Source organism: Mobula hypostoma, chromosome 13 (assembly GCF_963921235.1).
Source record: "Mobula hypostoma chromosome 13, sMobHyp1.1, whole genome shotgun sequence".
Taxonomy (NCBI): Eukaryota; Metazoa; Chordata; class Chondrichthyes; order Myliobatiformes; family Myliobatidae; genus Mobula; species Mobula hypostoma.
The window spans coordinates 88,430,250-88,450,953 of record NC_086109.1 but is presented as its reverse complement, the minus strand read 5'-3'; the positions used below and the strand labels follow the sequence as shown (position 1 = coordinate 88,450,953).

Sequence of the window (20,704 nt, the reverse complement as noted above, 5' to 3'; positions counted from 1 at the left end):
ATTATCCTTTTCGGCCACATTCTTCTGCCTTCTCCCCATATCCTTTGACACCCTTACTAATCAAGACCCTACCATACTTAATAATTTGGTCTCCACTGTGGTAATGATTTCCACAGATTCACCACCCTCTGGCTGAAGAAATACCTCCTTATCTCTGTTTCAAAGGGACATTCTTCTATTCTGAGGCTATGCCCTCTGGTCCTGGACTCCCCGACTATAGGAAACACTTCCTCCAAGTCCACTCTATCCAGCCCTTTCAATATTCGGTGGGCTTCAATGTGATCCCCCTCATTCTTCAACCTCCAGTGAGTACAGGCCCAGAGCTATAACATGAAACACTCCTTATGCATTGAGCACCATTGGTGATGAAGTCAACTGAATCACAATGGCCACTCCACTGAATTAGATACATTTTGCTCACTGAAATATTTATAACAGAGTAAAGAATATTATATTGAATCATCATATCTAAATGGTATTTATTGCACTTTGACCAAAATTATATTCTAAACCTTTTTATACAGTGATCCTAGTACCTTCTGACGTCCACTGCACTTTGACTCAAATTGTCCTCCTAACCTATTTATACAGTGATCACAACACCTTTGACCTCAATTGCCCTTTAACCCTACTGGTATTCTGAATCTATTTGCACTATGACCCTAATGATTTTAATGGCTAATTATACCTTGACCCAAATGCACTCAGACCTAATCATAGGATTATCTTGAAGACCTTGATGCCTACCTGTGTTTTGACTGTCATAGAGTCATACATCACCAGTGCTATGGATGATATAAATAGAGTCATACAGTGTTAGAGCCCAGAAACAGACACTTCAGTCCATCTAATCCAAACCAAACTGTTATTCTACCTAGTCCCATCAACCTGCACCTGGACACAGCCCTCCGAACCTCTCCCATTCATGTACTTCTGTTAAACTGTGCAATCAAACCCATATCCACCACTTCTGCTGGCAGCTCGTTGCACACTCTCACCATGGTGATGTCTCCTCGTACGCTGACAAAACACTTGCAAATGGATGGCCAAGATCGGAGAACAACTCAACCCAACCATCAACCGCCCAAGCTCCACATTTTCTGAGTTATTTCAAGCCCTCACCACCCTCTGAGTGAAGAAGATCCTCCTCAGGTTCTCCTTAAATATCTCACCTTTCTCCCCAAAGACCTCGCTCAACCTCAGTGGGAAAAAACGTGCTTGCATGTACCCTATCTGTACCCCTCATAACTTGGTACACCTCTATCAAATCTCCGCTCAATCCCCTATGCTCCAGGGAATAAAATCCTGACCTATTCAACTTATCCCTATAACTCAGGTCCTCAAGTCCCAGCAACATCCTTGTAAATTTTCTCTGCACTCTTTCAATCTTATTGATAACTTTCCTGTGGGGAAGTGACCAGATTGTGGTCTTAATTATGTCATATTCCTCTCATTGTTCTTTGACCCCAGTTACCCTTTGACCTGGATTATATTGTGATACTTCTACAGGTCCATGACTATACAATGATTGTGACACTAATACTTTGGCACTGTAACTTATGCAGTTCTTTGGCTGTTTTAACATTTAGACCTTTATTGCCCGGTTGGTATTCTCTCAATCTCTCAACATCATTCCTGGTTGGTTGTTCCCAATGGTAGGAGATTGAGGGAGTCCCCACTGAAATGTCAAACAATGTGACCCTAGCAACCCTGAGGTCACAGGCAATCATAGATTCCATCTTTTTGTTTGATGTCTAATTATTGTGACTGGGTAATGGACTTGTCTAGTCTTTGTGTGGTAGGATTTCCATAAGGGATTCTCCATTTATCCTGACATTGAATATTTCTCCAAGATTTTTCATCAATCATCTATTTTAGGAAATACAGTGAAACCTTGTGGAAATTCTACCTTTTTGTGTCCAGAGAGTGAAAAGCCAGCCTCTTAATCCACAGAGTCTCGTCACTATTCAGTTTTTAACCAAGGCAGCATCTTGACTCTTAATCCCAATTTCTTACTGTTAATCTGAACTCAGCATGTAAAATCCCTATGTAATATCACAAGTTGATCTTTAGATGATAGCCCTTGTTCTGAAGCCAGCTTCTTCCCCATTCCCACTTTCTGTGAAGGGAATACTTGTTTTTCATTTAATTAATTTAAAATTGGTTTCAAACCACCTTATCTGTAAATGCGAGCCACTGAGTTAATTGCCAGTCATAGACACTGATGTTGTGTCCATTCCTCTGATTGGTCGTGAGAAAATAATATCCAATAACGTTGTTGTGTTGACTCCTCTGATTGGTTGTGAGAAGATCATAGCCAATAACGTTGTTGTGTTGGCTCCTCTGATTGGTTGTGAGAAAATAATAAGCAATACAAATGTACTTGGGTTGATAACTTCCTCTGGAATGGCTAATCCCTCCTCTCCATGTGAGCATTTGACAGTAAGCCAACTGGTGACAGAATGGCGGAGTGATTAAAGAGGCTCCCGCACGTCTTCAGTGGACTAAGCTCAACCCTGACGTCTGGTGCTGCCTAGGTGAAGTTTAGCACGTCCTCCCAAACACCAGACATTAGGGAGCTCCAGTGTCTTCCTGCATCCAGGCTGGCAGGTTAATTGGCCACTGTTAATCACGTTCAGTGTGTTGGTGACTGGTAGACCTGAGGAGGAATTCAGCAGAGTGTGGGAAGAATCGAATGGGGTGAGCGTCACATTATTCATTATGGACTCAGTGAACCAAAGTGACTGTTTAGAACATAGAACAGTATAGCACAGGAGCAGGCCATTCGGCCCACAGTGCTGTGCCAAACCAGCTAAAAAGCAAATCAAAAACACCCAAACACTAATCCCTCCTTCCTACGCCATGCCCATATCTGTCCTTCCCTACATCCATGTGCCTATCTAAACGTCCCTTAAAAGCCTCTAATACATTTGCCTCTACCACCAAACCAGGCAGCGCATTCCAGGCATCCACCACTCTCTGAGTAAAATACTTACCCCTCACCTCCCCTTTGAACCTACCCCCTCTCACCTTGAATATATGCCATCTGGTATTAGACATTTCAACCCTGGGAAACAGACATTCCCTCTCTACTCTATCTATCCCTCTCATAATCTTATAAACCTCTGTCAGATCTCCCCTCAGCATCTGGCGCTCCAGAGAAAACTACCCACGTTTATCCAGCCTCTTGTGATAGCACATGCCCTCTAAACCAGACAGCATCCAGGTAAACCTCTTCTGCACCGTCTCCAAAGCCTCGACATCCTTCCTATAGTGGGGTGACCAGAACTCTACGCAAAACTGAAGATGTGGCCTGACCAGAGTTTTGTAAAGTTGCAACATAACGTCCTGACTTTTGAACTCAGTGCCTCTGTGATGAGTGGCTACAACTCTATAACTAAAATAAAGGATCCCCGGGTAATAGTTAAGTGTAAAACTGCAAGGTTCTTCCAAAGGTCAGGGTCTATATTTATCCCTCAAATCAGCATCGCAGCTTCAAACATAGAGCACAGATCACAGAACTCTACAGCACAGTACAGGTTCTTCAGCTCACGGTGTTGTGCCAACCTTCTAACCTACTCTAAGATCAATCTAACCCTTCCCTCCTACATAGCCCTCCATTTTTCTTTCCTCCATGTGCCTATCTAAAACGTTCTTAAGTGTCCCTAATGTATCTGTCTCTACCACCTCCCCTGGCACCCACCACTCTCGGTGTGAAAAACCCACCTCTGACATCCATACTTAGCATAACAACTTAAAGTTATGCCCCCTCATATCAGCCGTTTCCACCCTGGGGGAAAAAAAATATCTGGCTGTCAATTCTATCTATGCCTCTTATCTTCTATACCTCTAGCAAAACTCATCCTCCTTCACTCCAAAGAGAAAAGACCCTATCCTCATAAGACAACTTCTACACACTCTTGTAAACAATGCCATAGCAACAACAACAACATGCAATTATGGAGCACCTTCAGCACAGTAAAACCTCCCCATTGTCACGTAAAGGAATCTAAAAGAATACTGCAGATGCTGGAAGTCCGAGGTAAAATCAGAAAAGCAAAATGGAAGCACTCAACAGGTTGGGCTGCATCTGTGGAAGGAGGAACAGGAAACAATCTGAAATGGGACCTCTCTTTTCGCAGATTATGCCTGACCTGCTGAGTGTTTTCTGCATTTCTGTTTGTAGGGTTTGTTATGTTAGCTTTACAGCAGAGTCCAGGAGTCCTGCTGTTTTTGAATTGAATTGACTTTATTACTTACATCCTTCACATACATGAGGAGTAAAAATCTTTACATTACGTCTCCGTCTAAATGTGCAATGTGCAATTTTTAGTCATTTATAATAAATAGTATGTACACAGGATAGTCAATATAACATAGAAATGCAGTTGTATCAGCGTGAATTAATCAGCCTGATAGCCTGGTGGAAGAAACTGTCCCAGAGTCTCTTGATCCTGGCTTTAATGCCATGGTATCATTTCCCGGATGGTAACAGCTGGAACAGATTGTGGCTGGGGTGACTTGGGTCCCCAATGATCCTTCGGGCCCTTTTTACACACCTGTCTTTGTAAATGTCCTGTATAGTGGGAAGTTCACATCTACAGATGCGCTGGGCTGTCCACACCACTCTCTGCAGAATCCTGCGATTAAGGGAGGTACGGTTCCCATTCCAGGCAGTGATGCAGCCAGTCAGGATGCTCTCAAATGTGCCCCTGTAGTAAGTTCTAAAGATTTGGGACTTCTTCAACCGTTTGAGGTGAAAGAGGCACTGTTTTACCTTTTTCACCACACAGCCGTATGTACAGACCACATGAGAACCTCAGTGATGTATATGCCAAGGAACTTTAAACTGTTCACCCTCTCAAGCTCAGATCCATTGATGTCAATAGGGGTTAACCCGTCTCCATTCCGCCTGCAGCCCACAACCAGCTCCTTTGTTTTTGTGACATTGAGGGAGAGGTTGTTTTCTTGACACCACTGTGTCAGAGTGGTGACTTCTTCTCTGTAGGCTGCCTCGTTAATATTTGAAATTAGGCCAATCGGTGTAGTGTTGTCGGCAAATTTAATTAGCAGATTGGAGCTGCAGGTGGCAACTCAGTCATCATTACCTCTGTCTCATTATGTTCCAGTAAACCCATTGGGTCAGCATGGTAGAGCAACGCTTAGCGCAACGCTTTATAGTACCAGCGACCTGGGTTCAATTCCCACTGCTGCCTGTACACCTGTACACCTGTATGTTTTCCCTGTGCCTCCAGGTGCCCCAGTTTCCTCCCACAGTCCAAAGACATACTGGTTGGTAGGTTAATTGGTCTCCCCTGTGATTAGGCTAGGATTAAGTCAGGTGATTGCTGGGTGGTGCAGCTCAAAGGGCTGGAAGGCCCTTCTTTGTGCCATATCTCAATAAATAAAAACAAAACCAGCAACATGGTAACAAGCAACACACACAAAATGCTGGAGGAACTCGGCAGGCCAGGCAGCATCTGTGGAAAAAAAAGTACAGTCGACATTTCAGGCCGAGACCTTTCCTGTCAACTGTACTTTTTCTCATAGATGCTGCCTGGCCTGCTGAGTTATTCCAGCATTTTGTGCGTGTGTTGCTTGGATTTCCAGCATCTGAAGATTTTCTCTTGTTTGTAACGTGGTAACAAGATTATTACTATACCTTCTTGCGTTTACATGGAAAGCGTTGTTTTCTTTTGGTTAGAGGAAGGAAAATTAAGCAGGATTTGCACTCTGCTGTTATCCCCCGATGTGACCAAGTGAATGGGGGTTGGAGCAATGTAACCTGTGGTTCCCCTCTAGTTCAATAGCCTACACTTTACCAGTACACAGACACTTGTCTGCCTGAGGCACCGACTGCTGATGCCTGGGTAGATTTATAGATGTTTTTAAAGTCCCACAGACAACAATCAGGGCTTCAATCTTTTCCATGGATGCTGTCCGTCCTGCTGAGTTCCTCCAGCATTTTGCGTGTGTTGCTTCAGTCTCCAACGTTGTTGTCAAGGGAATGGCAATTGTTAGTTTACAGCGGCATATTTTTAAGACAATTTACGTCCTGTGTTCCTTTAGTGTTGAGGTCGTTCACTTTAAACAGGATACCACAGTGTTACCTTGGGCTTCCAGCACAGATATAGTCGCACATACAAAATCATTGAAAAGAAACGAGGCTATTCACCCCAATAACTCTATGCTAGCCCTTGGTAGACCAATTGGCTCACTCTTCTCTTTGACCTCACCCCAGCAAACCATTCTAAAGCCCACATGATCTCACTCCCAACCTAATTTACCTGACACCTCCCACCCCCTTTATTCAATAGAAGAATGTCGCCAGGACTTGAGAGCCTGAATTATAGGGAGAGACAAGGTAGGGTAAGATTTTGTTCTTTGGAGTGTTGGAGACTGAGGGAAGACCTTATAGAGGGGTATAAAATCTTGAGGGACACTAATAAGGTGAATGCATGCAGTCTTCCAGTGGAACCACAACCTGAGGCTTTGTAAGGCATTGGTTCAGACTGCATTTGGGGTATCTCTTACTGTCTCTTCTTTCAGTTAGTCCTGATAAAGGGTCTCGGCCCGAAACGTTGACTGTACTTCTTCCTATAGATGCTGCCTGGCCTGATGTCTTCCACCAGCATGTTGTGTGTGTTGCTTGAATTTCCAGCATCTGCAGATTTCCTCGTGTTGGAGTATTGTAAGCAAGTTTGGTCCCTTTACCTAAAAACAAATGTGCTGGCGTAGGAGAGAGTCCAAAAGAGGTTCACAATAATAATCCCAGGAATGAACGGATTAACATAGGAGTAGATTTGATTGGTTTGACCCTGTACTCAATGGAGTTTAGAAGAATGGGGGGGGGGTGGATTTCATTGAAATACACCAAACATTGAAAGGCCTAGATAGAGTGGACGTGGAGAGGATGTTTCCTATAGTGGGGAGCCTAGGACCAGAGAGCACAGCCTCAGAAAAGAAGGACATCCATTTAGAACAGAGATGAGGAGGAATTTCTTTAGTCAGAGGGTGATGAATCTGTGGAATTCAATGCCACAGACAGCTGTGAAGGCCAAGTCATTGCGTATATTTAAAGCAGAGGTTGATAGATTTCATTTATTTATTTAAAAAGGTTCTTGATTTGTCAGGGTGTCAACGATTATGGGGAGAAGGCAGGAGAATGGGTTTGAGAAGAATAATAATAAATCAGCCATGATGGAATAGAAGAATAGACTCAATGGGCCAAATGGCCTAATTGTGCTGCTAAGGTTTATGAACTTATAGAAGGCATGGGTTTACTGTGGGAGGGCAAAGATTTAAAAGTGACACGAGGAGCTAGTTCTTCATGCAGATGGCAATGCATATATAGAGTGAGGTGGTTGAGTAATGGACAATAATATTTAAAATATCCTTAGACACGTACATGTATAGGAAATATTCAGAGAAAGAGATGGGTCAAATGCAGACAGATGGGATTAGCTTAGCTGGGCATCTTGATTGACAGGGACAGAGGGTCTGTTTTCCATACTGAGCTACTCTATAATCCTATGACTAATTTCCTCCAGTCTTTGTGATTCTCTCCCTTTACATACCTCTCCATTATTTCCCTCAATCTTTCCCTGCAGTGGCAAATATATTCTTCCCGCTCACACAAAAGCAGTTGCAGGAAATGCTGCCATCTGCTGGCTTACTGTGGCACTGCTCATTTCTCAAAACTTGGATGCACCCAAAATGGTTCTGAACATTTAAAAACGCAAACGACAGGAATTCTGCAGATGCTGGAAATTCAAGCAACACACATAAAAGTTGCTGGTGAACGCAGCAGACCAGGCAGCATCTCTAGGAAGAGGTGCAGTCAACGTTTCAGGCCGAGACCCTTCGTCCTGACCCAGTGTCCTGACGAAGGGTCTCGGCCTGAAATGTTGACTGCACCTCTTCCTAGAGATGCTGCCTGGCCTGCTGCGTTCACCAGCAACTTTTATGTGTGTTGTCTGAACATTTAAAATTAACTTTAAAGTAGCAAGTACCAGAAACGCACAATGGTTCAGAAAGAGAAAGTAATACTTGAAATTTACATTTATTGCCATACATTACTGCTGCATTATTAAACAGTCTTGTTACATACCAAGTTTTAGCATCATATAATACAGCACAGAAAGAGATCCTTCAGCCAACTAGTCCAGGGCAACAAAGATGCCCATCTATGTTAAGCCCATTTTATCATGTATGGCCTATTTTCCTCTAAACCTTTTCTATCTTCACAATTATCCAAATTTCTTTAAATGGCGTTATTGTATCCACATCAATCCCTTTCTCTGCTGCTTATTCCACATACGCACCATTGACTGCGTGAAGAGGTTGCCTCTTAGGTCCCTTTTAAATATTTCCCTTCTAACCTTAAGCCCGTGCTGTCTAGTTTTAGATTCCCTTTCCCTGGGGAAAGCCTGTGTGCATTCATCCTGTCTACACCCCCCCCCCCCATCACGTTAAACAGGTCACCCCTTGGTCTCCTACATTCCAGGGAATGAAGTGTTAGTCTCCCCAACTCGCCCTACAAAGGATAAAAAAGAAAGATTAGTTTTATTTGTCACATGCACATCAAAACATACAGTGAAATGTGTCGTTTGCGTCAACAACTAACACAGCCTAAGGATGTGCTGGGGGCAGCCCACAAGTGTTGCCACACACTCTGGCACCAACAAAGCATGCCCACAAATCTCTAACCCCAACCTGTAAATCCTTGGGATATGGGAGGAAACTGGAGCACCCAGAGGAAACCCTTGTAGTCATAGGGAGAACGTACAAACTATCTACAGACAGCGGTGGAATTGAACCCGGATTGCTAGCACTGTGAAGCATTGCACTAGCTGCTACACCCATGTCACCCAGGTGCTAGAGTCCTGGCAATACCCTTCATTTTCTTCTCAATATTGGACTTTTTATATTAGTCCTTCACCATTATTTGAAGTGCTCAACTGGTGAATTATACAGGATTGTTCTCAGTAAAGTCCGTCAACGAATGCAAAGCTGCCTCACATCAGAGCAAGAATTTTATTCCCACTGTCATATCATGGAGTTGCTTGAATGTTAAGATGTGCCAGCAGTGAAACTGTGGGATTATCACACTCTGACAGGATGGGATTTTCTTCGGAATCAATGCGTCATCAGCCAGTCTGATTTTTGACATTTTTCATTGAAGATGAATGCACCTTTGAAATCCCCAGCAGTGCTCCTGTTATCTCTGCGCTGCACGGGGGTGGTGGAGTCATGGCTTAAACATGACTCAAGTTGTTAGATCATAAGCAAGATCTTTGAGAGGTATATCAAGCCATTCAGAACTTTCCGAGGCACTTTTGAGCGAGTTAAATATGTCTTGAAATGTGCTGGGCAGTCATAATATAGGGAAGACAGTGATACCTTTCTGCACAACAGGATCCCACGGAGAGGCGATGACTAGGTAATCTGTGTGGTTGAGGGGTAGATACCGCTCCCTGGGTCCTCTTTGAAATAATGGCCAGAGGTTCTTCCCCCTGCAAGGGCAGATCTCAGTGGGAGAGCAAGACCAGGAGTTCAAGTACAAGTTCAAATTTATTGTTACTCAACTGTAACAACGTTCTCCTGGATCAAGATGCACAACACAGTATACATATAACTCACAAATCACTCACAAAGTAATATTACCACAAATAAATTAACAAATAATAGAATATTTTCCAGAATATTGATATTTAGCCTAATGTACGACACAAGTTAAAAATAAAATGTGTAACGCTACTGGCATTTCATGTGTGATGAGGCCTGGGTGGTGGCAGGGAATTCAGTAATCTCACAGCCTTGGAGAAAAAGCTGTTTCCCATCCTGACACTCTTTGTCCTAATGCTACAGTACCTCCCAGCTGATGGCAACATTAGGACAAGGACTGTTAGAATAGGAAAGGGCCTCCTCCCCCAGGCACAAGACAACAGTGCTGACCTCCCCTGGCACTGCGCCAGAGTATCACCCTTCATTACCTGCTCAAGAGCGGCTTCAGACCAAGGGCAAAGAGTGATACCCCTTTGATCACACGAGGTTGACAACCGCCAAAGGTTTTCCCCACGTGGACCCGATCTGGATGAGGATGCTGGCTTTTCCAGACGTTTTGTGTCTCGTTGTGTGTATAAAACACCACTATTCCCACTTCCTTTGTTACTAACACAAAAACCTGCCCTTTCCTTCCCCTCGCTGTCTTGCTCTGGTAACCTGCACGCAGGCTTGGAATGCCTTTCACCCACTTTAACAGCAGAGACACAGAGCGGTAAGTGTCTGCGAAGCCAAAGTAAGGACATAATAGTGGTTGTGGCTGGTTCTGTGTAAATGCTGTTAAACCCTCACAGCGACTATTTAACATGAAGCATCTTGCATTGAAATAGCACAGGAAGCTTTTTTAGATGGTGCATGTTACTGTTGTTTAGTATGCAGTGATTGACGTTTAGTATTTATATATTTATTTATGCTTAAGGCCATCAAGGTCCCTTAAGATTGTCATGGCTGGGGGAGGTAGTGGGGATAAGTTCCCACTACCTACTAAAAGCTCCCAGTGACACTGCTCTCAAATAACCTCTGACAACCAAGTTCAGCTCTTGGCCTTCATGTGTGGTTTAGCTACTAAGCCCAGTGGAGCCATTTCCACTGACAGGAGAAGGGGCAAAGGCAGGTTCCAGGTGCCTTAAAACTAGTCGCATTGGGCAGAGGGGGCTAGGCAGCCGTGGTTGGCTGTTCATGAAGGAGAAGGAAAACTCTGATCTCAAACCTCCGCTGCCTTGCAGCTACACCCGCTCACGGGGAAGGCTTCGGGAGTAAAGACCGCAGAAAAATCCGCTGCTGGAGTCCCTAAGGCAGTCTCTGTGTTGAGTTCAACGCTAACTGGCAACTCCTATAAAGCCGCTGGTGCCACAGTGTATCGGTCTCTGCCGTTGCATCAGCTGCCTGGAAAGGAGGGGGCCTGCTGCATGGGCAAAGCTCGTTCTCCATTTCACAGTGCCCTGCCTTGAGTATTGCACCGACGGCTAGGACGCAATATCCATTGTCGACCCTGACCGATGGAAGACCTCATGAGAGATACATCATGCAACAGGAATGAGAATTGGAATTGGTTTTATTATTGTCACATGTTCTTAAAGCCCCACCATCTTTGCACAACATTCATCAACCCCTGCATTCACCCTATGATCCCTTAACCCTCAGTTGGTTCACTGTCACCCCACCCACCTCTCCAACCCCACCACAGGTCAAGCCCTTTCATCACTCCCACCTCCCTTACCCATCACCTCACCCCACCGAACCTTCCACCCTCAGTCACCGTTTCCAAATGGCCAGCCCTCCCTGCGGCGTTTCCCAGCCTCCTCCACCCACCCCTGCTCAACCTCAGCACCCAATCCCACACCATCGCCATTTCCCCCCCCCCATCCTCACTGTACAGGGGAGAACATTTTAGCTGGTTGCATTGCCATCTGGTATAGGGGCTCCTCTGCCCAGGACTAGAGTAACTGCAAAGGGTTGTAAACTCAAACCAGCTTCATCATGGGCGCTAGCCTCCCCAGCATCGAGGACACCTTCGAAAGGAGATGCCTCAAAAAGGCAACATCATCATTAAGACCGCCCATCACTCAGGATGGTCCCTCTTCTCATTGCTACCATCGGAGGGGTGGGGGGGTACTGAAGCCTCAAAGTTTTAGGAACTGTTTCTTGCCTCCCACCACCACCGATCGATTTCTGAACAGACAATGACCCAAGTCAAGAGATCTATCTTACTATTTTGCTCTCTTTTTGCACAGCTTATCTAATTTATATATATATATAATTTTCATATACTGTATTGCACAAAACAACAAATATTATAACATATGTCATTGGTAATAAGTCTGGAACTGATTCCACCCCCACCCTGCTCTACTCACCACACCTCCCAATGCAGCTTGCAAGATCATCGCCCCTCTTGCACCATCTGTGACCCTTCCATCACTCCGTGCCCGTCAGCACTCTCCGGCCCCATCGACCTGGCCTCCACCCTCACCGCCCTTGCCCCTTCACTCCCACCACCTCGCCCAGCTCACGGACCCCACCCGCTCAGCGGCCGCTCCCTCGCTTTCATCGGCGTTGGCCGAGCGGCGCAGCCTGGCACGCAAGATGTGAGCCGGTTGGCCGTGGTGGGTGGACGCCGGTCTAGGGTCTGGGGGACTTCCGCCAGAGTTCTCGCAACCGGTCAATGTGGCGTCCTCACCAGCTGCTGGACGTGGTGGGTTTGGTGGAGAGCAGGATCAGGGCAGGCCATGGGGTGCCCGCTGATGGTGTATCATTGATGTTCATCGGTCCTGCAATCATAAAGTGTGTCCAGTTGGACAAGGTACCACATCACCCACCTGTATCTCTCCTATGGGCGTAATGGCCAAGCCTCAAGAAGGTGGCATCCATCACTAAGGATCCTCACCATCCAGGACATGTCCTCTTCTCATTGCTACCATGAGGGAAGAGGTCCAAGAACTTGAGGATGCACACATAATTTTTTTTAGAACATGGAACATTACAGCACAATACAGGCTATTCAGCTCAAAATGCTGTGCTAACCTTTTAAGATCAATGTACCCTTCCTTCCCACAGAACCCTCCATCTTCCTACAATCCTATCTAAGAGCATCTTAAATGTCCCTAAGGAACATTAGGAGCACCTTCCAACCCTCTGTCATCAGATTTCTGAATGGTCTGTGAATCCATCAACCCCATCTCTCTTTTTCTAATATTTACTTATTTATTTTCATATTTCTTATTGTGACTGTAGTAATCGTGTATGCATTGCACTGCACTACTGCCGCAGAACAGCAAATTTCATGACTGGCTGTGGATGGCATCCGTTAGTCTCACAAGACCATGGATCTGCGCCTGGAAAGTCTTGCTTCAGTCTCTCCAGGGCGCAGACCTGGGCAAGGTTGTATGGAAGACCGGCAGTTGCCCATGCAGCGAGTCTCCCCTCTCCACGACACTGATGTTGTCCAAGGGAAGGGCAAGGGCCAGTACAGCTTGGCATCGGTGATGTTGCAGGAGTTGCCAGAACGAGGTTGAAGGCAACGTCGGATTGCCTTAGGGACTCCAGCTCCGGATTTGTCCTCAGGGTTTACTCCTGAAGCCTTTCCCATGAGTGGGTATGGCCGCAAGGCAGCGGAGGTTTGAAATCAGTTTTCCCTCTCTTAGACGGACTGCCTTCCCAGGCTGACAAGCTCCATCTACCCGACTGGCTGTATGTCAGTGAGACTAAACCTGATTCTGATTCTGAAGAAATTCTCCATGGATGGACCTAAGCCAGTTTTGCACTGGCATCAAAAGACTGCGCTCTACAGGGTCCCATACCCATGTAGGGTTAAGGTGGGCACCTGCTTTGTTAATACTGCAATTTTCTAGTGTGATGGAGTGTTTTGACAGAATAAAATGGTAATTAAGGCAAATGAGGGAAAGCCAGATATGGAGACGGTGGGACTCCCAACACATTCCAACTCATTGCATTGTGTGCTTCAGAGCAGTCAGGGTCTAGTTACCTGGATTGATCTGGGTTGTACATAGTTGGATCTCCTCAAATGACTTCATCCTTCTTGATGGCCAGGGTTCCCAGATCTGATCACCACACAATGTGCTCTGTGGGAACATGGAGAAAGGTGGAATCAAGTTTCATCTTATAGATCTCTCCCCAAAATTTCAATAAAAAATAAATTACAATGCTCAAAATCCAACTCCATAAATGGGCAAATATGGATCTGTCCAGAGATAAAAATGCATTCACCAGATATGGTGCAGTCCTCATAACTGTTCCAGCAAAATCATTGGCCTGAATGTCAGGCATTGTACACTCAGTGGCTACTTTATTAGGTACAGGGGCGGATTTTGGTGTGGTCTTCTGCTGCTATAGACCACCCACTTCAATGTTCGTCATGGTGTTTGTTCAGAGATGCTTTTCTGTGCACCACTGTTGTAACATGTGGTTATTTGAGTTATTGTCACCTTCCTGTCAGCTTGAACTGGTCTGGCCATTCTCCTCTGATCTCTCTCATTAATGAGGTGATTTTGCCCTTAGTACTGTGTCGGTTACTGGATCTGCTTTTGTTTTTTACACCACTGTCTGTAAATCCTAAAGACGGTCTGTGTGCGAAAACTACAGGAAACCAGCAGCTTCTGAGATACTCAAACCTCCCTATCTGACATCAACTATCACTTCACAGTCAAAGTCACTCAGATCACACTTCTTTCCCGTTCTGAACAACAGCTGAACCTCTTTACCGTGCCTGCATGCTTTTACGCATTGCATTGCTGGAATATGATTGGCTGATTAGATATTTGCATCAACGAGCAGGTGTACCTAATAAAGTGGCCACTGAGTGTATGTAACAACCAAAGTGAAACGCTCTGACTATTTCTCGGTTCTACCTGAATGAACCTTTGGTGAAACCACATTTGTAGAGGGGGAGGAAAGGAGAATGTCGAAGTGAGAAAGAGGGTAACTAGGAATTCTAGCTGCCATTTCATGTCTGACTGTAGTAGCCACAACAGGCAGACTTTATTCACAATGTAGAAGGAACACATTGTTGTCGTTATGTTACCTTCTCTAATATTTGTTCGTCTTTCAGATATCCGGAGCAGGAGCACCCCAATGTGAGCAAAGTCTTGCGACTGGTGGCCTTCGCTTATCCATATTTCTTTGATAACATCCCGCTGTTTTACAGGGTACGTCTAGCGTTGTGTAGTATCGGTAACACTAAGAAGAACACTCTCTGATAACTTTCCTTTACTTCAGAGAACTTTGCATTCTTACAAGCTGCTGACACACTTCAATTCTTTCCACAACTTTGGTTTTTAATGCAGTATATCTAACGCACGTGCTGTGCGTGCTTTATGCTGTGTGTGACTGTTGGTACTGTGATTTGCACCTTGACCCCAGCGTAACACTGTTTCGTTTGGTTGTACTTGTGAGTATTCATGTATGGTTAGATGACGATTAAACTTGAATTGAATTGAATTGAATATGTTAATTAAATTCTTGCTTTTGCTGTACCTGCTACATTTAGGGGAGGTATAGATCATAACACACAGGAGCAGAATTCAGCCCTTTGAGTCTGCTCCGCCATTTCATCATGGTTGATTTGTTATCTCTTTCAAACCCATTCTCCTGCCTTCTCCCCATAACCTTGGACACCATTACTAATCAAGAAACTATGAACTTCCATTTTAAATGCACCCAAAGACTTGGCCTCCACAGCCACCTGTTGCAACAAAAACATGTTCTTCCCTCTATTCTGAGGCTGAACTCCCAGGTCCTGGACTTGCCCTGTATAGGGAGGGTTTTTAAAATTTGTGTGTAAATTGAGAGAGGGACACTTTCTATACCATTATTTAATGGTCATGTCCATTTGCTCTTGAGATCATAATTTAGAATGACCAACTAACCCACTAACTAGTACGTCTTTGGACTGTGGGTGGAAATCAGAGCCCCCGGAGGAAACCCATGTGGTCACGGGGAGAGTGTACAAACTCTTTATAGACAGCAGCAGGACTTGAACCTAGGTCGCTAGCATTGCAAAGCGTTGTGCTAACCACTACACTACCATGCAACCCCATTTGGTAGAAGTTGGCTAAAGTGCATAAATGACATATAGTTAAAAGCTATATAGTTATATGACATATGGTTAAATATACAATAACACTGCCATGGGTGCTCTCATAAATAATGTGTACTAGGTGGTAGCAGGATGTTCAGACCAGTATATCTTTAGAATGTGGGAGAAAAGTAAAGCACCCAGGGGAAATCTACTTCGTCACAGGGGAAAAACGTAAACCCCATGCAGAAGCATCCAAGGTCAAGATGGTGGTGAACTGCCCTCTTGATACATTGCAGCTCCAACTCAATGGGACAAGGCTATCAATGGGCAGTTAAGAATCAATCACATTTCTGTGGGTTTAGAATCAGACGTGGAATAGATTGGGTAGTCACTAGATTTCTTCCTCTGTTGGCCTCTTCTGAACCAGATGTATATTCAGTAACTTCTCAGGTTGTAGCTGGTGACATATATGCACTTGATAATAAATTTGCTTTGAACTTTGAGTTTCATCTTTACCAGAGTTCATGGTACTAGCTATTTATCACAGTTCTGTTCTCTGAATTCAACTTTCCCAGTTGTGATTAAAGAAAAGGTTAGCTTCGTTTGTCACACCCACGGCAAATCATTCAGTGAAATGTGTCACCTGCATCAGATCAAATCAGTAATGGTTGTGTTGGGGGCAGCCCACAACTGTCGCTATGCCTCCAATTCCAAAATAACATGTAGACAGCCAATGTTCCCTGCAATTTGTAATGACCAGCATGCACAAAAATCCTGTGCCATGCTAGTTTTTGCCCAGTGTCAACAAATAACTTTTTTCAATAAAAACAGGCCAGATAGGCCAATTGTAAAACCTGCAGACAAATCATCACAATCTCCACATTGTCAACACCGTCTGCTGGATGAAATATACTTAACATGCCACTGAGGTAGAGGGTGACAACCTTTCGTGCGCAGTTTGAATTCCTTTGCGTGCTAGTAGTAAAAGATGTGTGTATGTGTGCGCACACACGCACGCCTTAGAGGAAATGTTGCCCACAACTGACTAACCCTAACAGTGCATCTTTGGAATGCGGGAGGAAACTGCAGCACCCAAAGTAAACCAATGTGGTCACAGGGAGAACGTACAAACTCCTTACAGACAGCAGTGGAAACTGAAGCTCGATCTTACAGCTGACACTGTAATAACATTACACTAAATGCTACTCTACTGTGCAGCCCCCAACGTGGGGGGAAATGAACTCATCACTCTGGGTCATTACCCAATCCTCTGGGCGACATCCAGAAAGTTAAACGCAACGTTTGCCATCCCTAGGTGTTGAATAGAAACAACCACCAACTGAACAGAACCATGGAGCAAATAATTGTGAGTTGGGGTCAAACCTGTAGTTTGACAGGATGTGGAGAGGATGTTTCCTATAGTGGGGGTATCCAGAACTATAGGGCATAGCCTAAAAATTGAGGGGCAACCCTTTAGAACAGAGGTAAGGAGGGATAATTTTTAGGCAGGGAGTAGTAAATCTGTGGAAAGCTCTGCAACAGACTGTGGTGGAGGCCAAGTCCATGGATATATTTAAGGCGAAAGTTGATAGTTTCCTCATTGGTCAGGGCATCAAGGCAGGTATGAAGTTGTGGGATCCAGGATCAGCCATAATGAAATGGCAGAACAGACTCAATGGGCCGAATGGCCTAATTCTGCCCCTATATCTTATGGTTTTATGTAGTTCCCTGCTGGTTAGAGTCTGGATGGAATCAAACACAGAAAGAAAACCCAAACAAAGACCAGGAATCGAATCACCATGACATTCAGATTGTGTCAAACCGAGGTAGGACATACACTTATTCATCACCCCAATGGTGTTTAGGGCAGCAATGAAGGTCCTCCATCCGTCTGACCATACACATACAGCTATAGAAGGATTTTTCATCACTGTTCCTGTAACAAATGCTTTTTGACCACTCGGGGTTGTTAGCCCTGAGCTGAACCCTAGAACCTGGAGGATCGGTGGGCCACTCTTAGTCTGCCTTCTACCCTTTGAACTGTTTGGCATGGGTGACCCTACCAAGAGCCAAAGCACAAGGCCCTGACTCCAGCCAACATAGATCTCTGGGTCATTGAGGCATGAAGCCTCCAAACCCTACAACAAGGTTGTGAAGGACATACCAGGGTAGGACACACACAGTGAACGGTAGGACACTGAGGAGTTCAGTAGAACAAAGATATCTGTGAATAGCGATCCTTAATTCTATGAAAGTGATGTTACAGGGTTATGGTTTTTCCACATTTGCCATTCACAAATCAGAGTATTTAGTACAGGAATTAAGATGTTATGTTGTAAGTTGTACAAGGCAGTGGAGAGGCCAAATCTGAAGTATTGTGTACAGTTCTTGAAACCTACCTACAGGACGGATATCAAAGATTGAATGCATGCATAGAAACTTTACAAGGATGTTGCCAGTCCTGAGGACCTCAGATATAGGAAAAGGTTGAATAGGTTAGGACATTTTTTTCCCCAGAGCAAAGGAGAATGAGGGGAGATATGATGGAGGTATACAAATTTATGAGGAGTATAGATAGGTAAATGCAAGTAGGCTTTTTCCACTGAGGTTGGATGAGACCAAAACTGGAGGTCATAGGTTGAGGGTGAAAGGTGAAATGTTTAAGGGGAACCTGAGGGGGATCTTCTTGACTCGGAGGGTAGTGCGAGCGTGGAATGAGCTCCCAGTGGAAATTGTGAATGCAGGTTCGCTTGCAACACTTGAGAGAAGATTGGATAAGTACGTCGATGGGAGGGGGTTGGAGGGCCACGGTCAATGGGACTGGACCGAATAACATTTCAGCATGCACTAGATAAGCCAAGTGGCCTGTTTTTGTGCTATGGTGCTCCATGACTCCATGAAGCAGATGTTTATTATAAAACTGAAACAAAATTACACACACATTTTGTACATATTGTATACAGTATATTAATCGTATGCATAATATGTATATATACCTGTAATAGGCAGGTGTTGGTGCGTGGCCAAGTGGTTAAGGCGTCGGTCTAGTGATCTAGTGATCTGAAGGTTGCTAGTTCGAGCCCCAGCCAAGGGAACGTGTTGTGTCCTTGAGCAAGGCACTTAACCACACATTGCTCTGCGACGACACCGGTGCCAAGCTGTATGGGTCCTAGTGCCCTTCCCTTGGACAACATCGGTGGCGTGGAGAGGGGAGACTTGCCGCATGGGCAACTGCCGGTCTTCCATACAACCTTGCCCAGGCCTGCGTCCTGGAAACCTTCCAAGGCGCAAATCCATGGTCTCGTGAGACTAACGGATGCCTATAAAAAAAAGCATAGTTTACATATAAAAACATAAATAAATAAATAACAGTGAGACCTCCAAACTGCAGGCATAGTCTCATCCCCTCCCATCCATCCCACAATCTCTTTGACAGCACGCGCCCCCCCCACCCCACCAGCAGGAGGTACTGTAATATGAGGACAAGGACTGTCAGGGTGGGAAACAGCTTCCTCCCCCAGGCCGTGAGACAACTGAACTCCCTGCCACCACCCAGGCCTCATCACATATGAAGCCCCAGTAGTGTTATACTGTTTACTAATTTGTCTGGTAAATGCACCTCATGCTAACTGTCAATTTCTGGAATATATTTTATTTATTTGTTAACTTATTTGTGATAATATTACGCTATGTGTGGTGTGTGAGTTACGTATACTGTGTTGTGCACCTGGGTCTGGAGGAACGGTGTTTCATTTGGTGGCAGACATGTACACAGATGAATGACAGGAAACTTGAACTTGAGTTGCTCTTCTGAAGTGTTCACTTGATGGATTATCATGTTTATGCTGAGTTTTGCTGGAGAAGCTCTGGTGTAACAGATTTTGTTTCTGTCTTCTTTTCCTCTGCCCAGCTGTTCCTTTGCACAGGAGAGGGATGCACACACAATGAGACGGTTCCCATCCACTACAAACACATGGCGCTTGCATTCCTGACTGGCTTCCTGTTTGCGACTCATTTACCCGAGTGCCTTGCTCCAGGGAGATTTGACTACATCGGTGAGAAACTGCCATTCTTAGTGGTGTTACCTATAACCCTCGGCATTTCTGAATACATAGAACATAGAGCCAAAGAGACCCACAACACATAAATGGGTCCTTCAGTTCAACTGGTCCATACTGCCCCAGATTACTTCCTATGTGAGCCAGGCCCATATCCCTTTATACCTTTCCTATCCATGTACCTGTCCAAGTACCTTTTAAATGTTGTTAATATACCAGCCTCAACCACTTCCTCTGACAGCTCATTCCATATCCTGACCACCCTCTGAGTGAAAAAGTCACCCCTCAAGGTCCCTATTATATCTCTCCCCGCTCACCTTAAGCCTGTGCCCTCTGGTTCTTGATTCCCTAATCCTGGGGGAGAAAGATTGTGCACATCCATCCTATCTGTGCCATCATGGTTTTATACACCTCCATAGGGTCTCCTACCCTCCAAGGAATAAAATCCAAACCTCCCAACCTCTTTCCATAACTCAATCTCTTTAGTCCCCAGAAACATCCTCATAAAACAAAAATAAAGAGCCTGAAGCCAACCCTTGCTCTGCCCGAGACAGATGACAGGATAGGAACAGAACATTTTGAGTAAGTTTAAGTTTGCTATTTGTAATGCTGACAATACACATATTAATAACCTGAGTTTTTAATTCTATGAGAATAAAAATCAAGAAGAATATACTAGGAACTTATAATTGAGAAACGTATAGCTAACACCAATACAAAACCGATGACATTCCATCAGTCTACCTCAGCTGTGCAACATGGCTTTGTGAAGACCATCCAATGGGTTATAGACTTCTCCCTGCTTTAATCACAGCTGGAATCCCACTGACGAAGTCCAGTTATAGATGTTGCTTAACAAGGAGAAGACGTGGCCAATGACCTTCATCATACCAAGTGCTCTCATTGAAAGCACATGGGGTGAATCAAAGTGGCTTTGTGATAGTGGGGATCCCAGGAGAAAGGTGGATGGGTCACCCAATCAAATCTCCTGCCTGAAGTTGATCACAGACTTTTCATCCTTGTCCTTGGTGATTTCATACATGGG

General features: G+C 44.8%; 1 protein-coding gene across 5 annotated transcripts in view; it reads left to right on the top strand.

Annotated features, from left to right (window-relative positions):
- Positions 1–20,704, top strand: part of LOC134355762 (membrane progestin receptor gamma-B-like) — a 131,821-nt gene that overhangs the window by 104,729 nt on the left and 6,388 nt on the right. For all 5 annotated transcript variants that reach the window (XM_063066136.1, XM_063066139.1, XM_063066137.1 and 2 more), the window contains 2 exons: positions 14,633–14,729; positions 19,512–19,656. In XM_063066136.1, the coding sequence (XP_062922206.1) occupies positions 14,633–14,729; positions 19,512–19,656 (242 nt within the window). The remainder of the gene's footprint in view (positions 1–14,632; positions 14,730–19,511; positions 19,657–20,704) is intronic.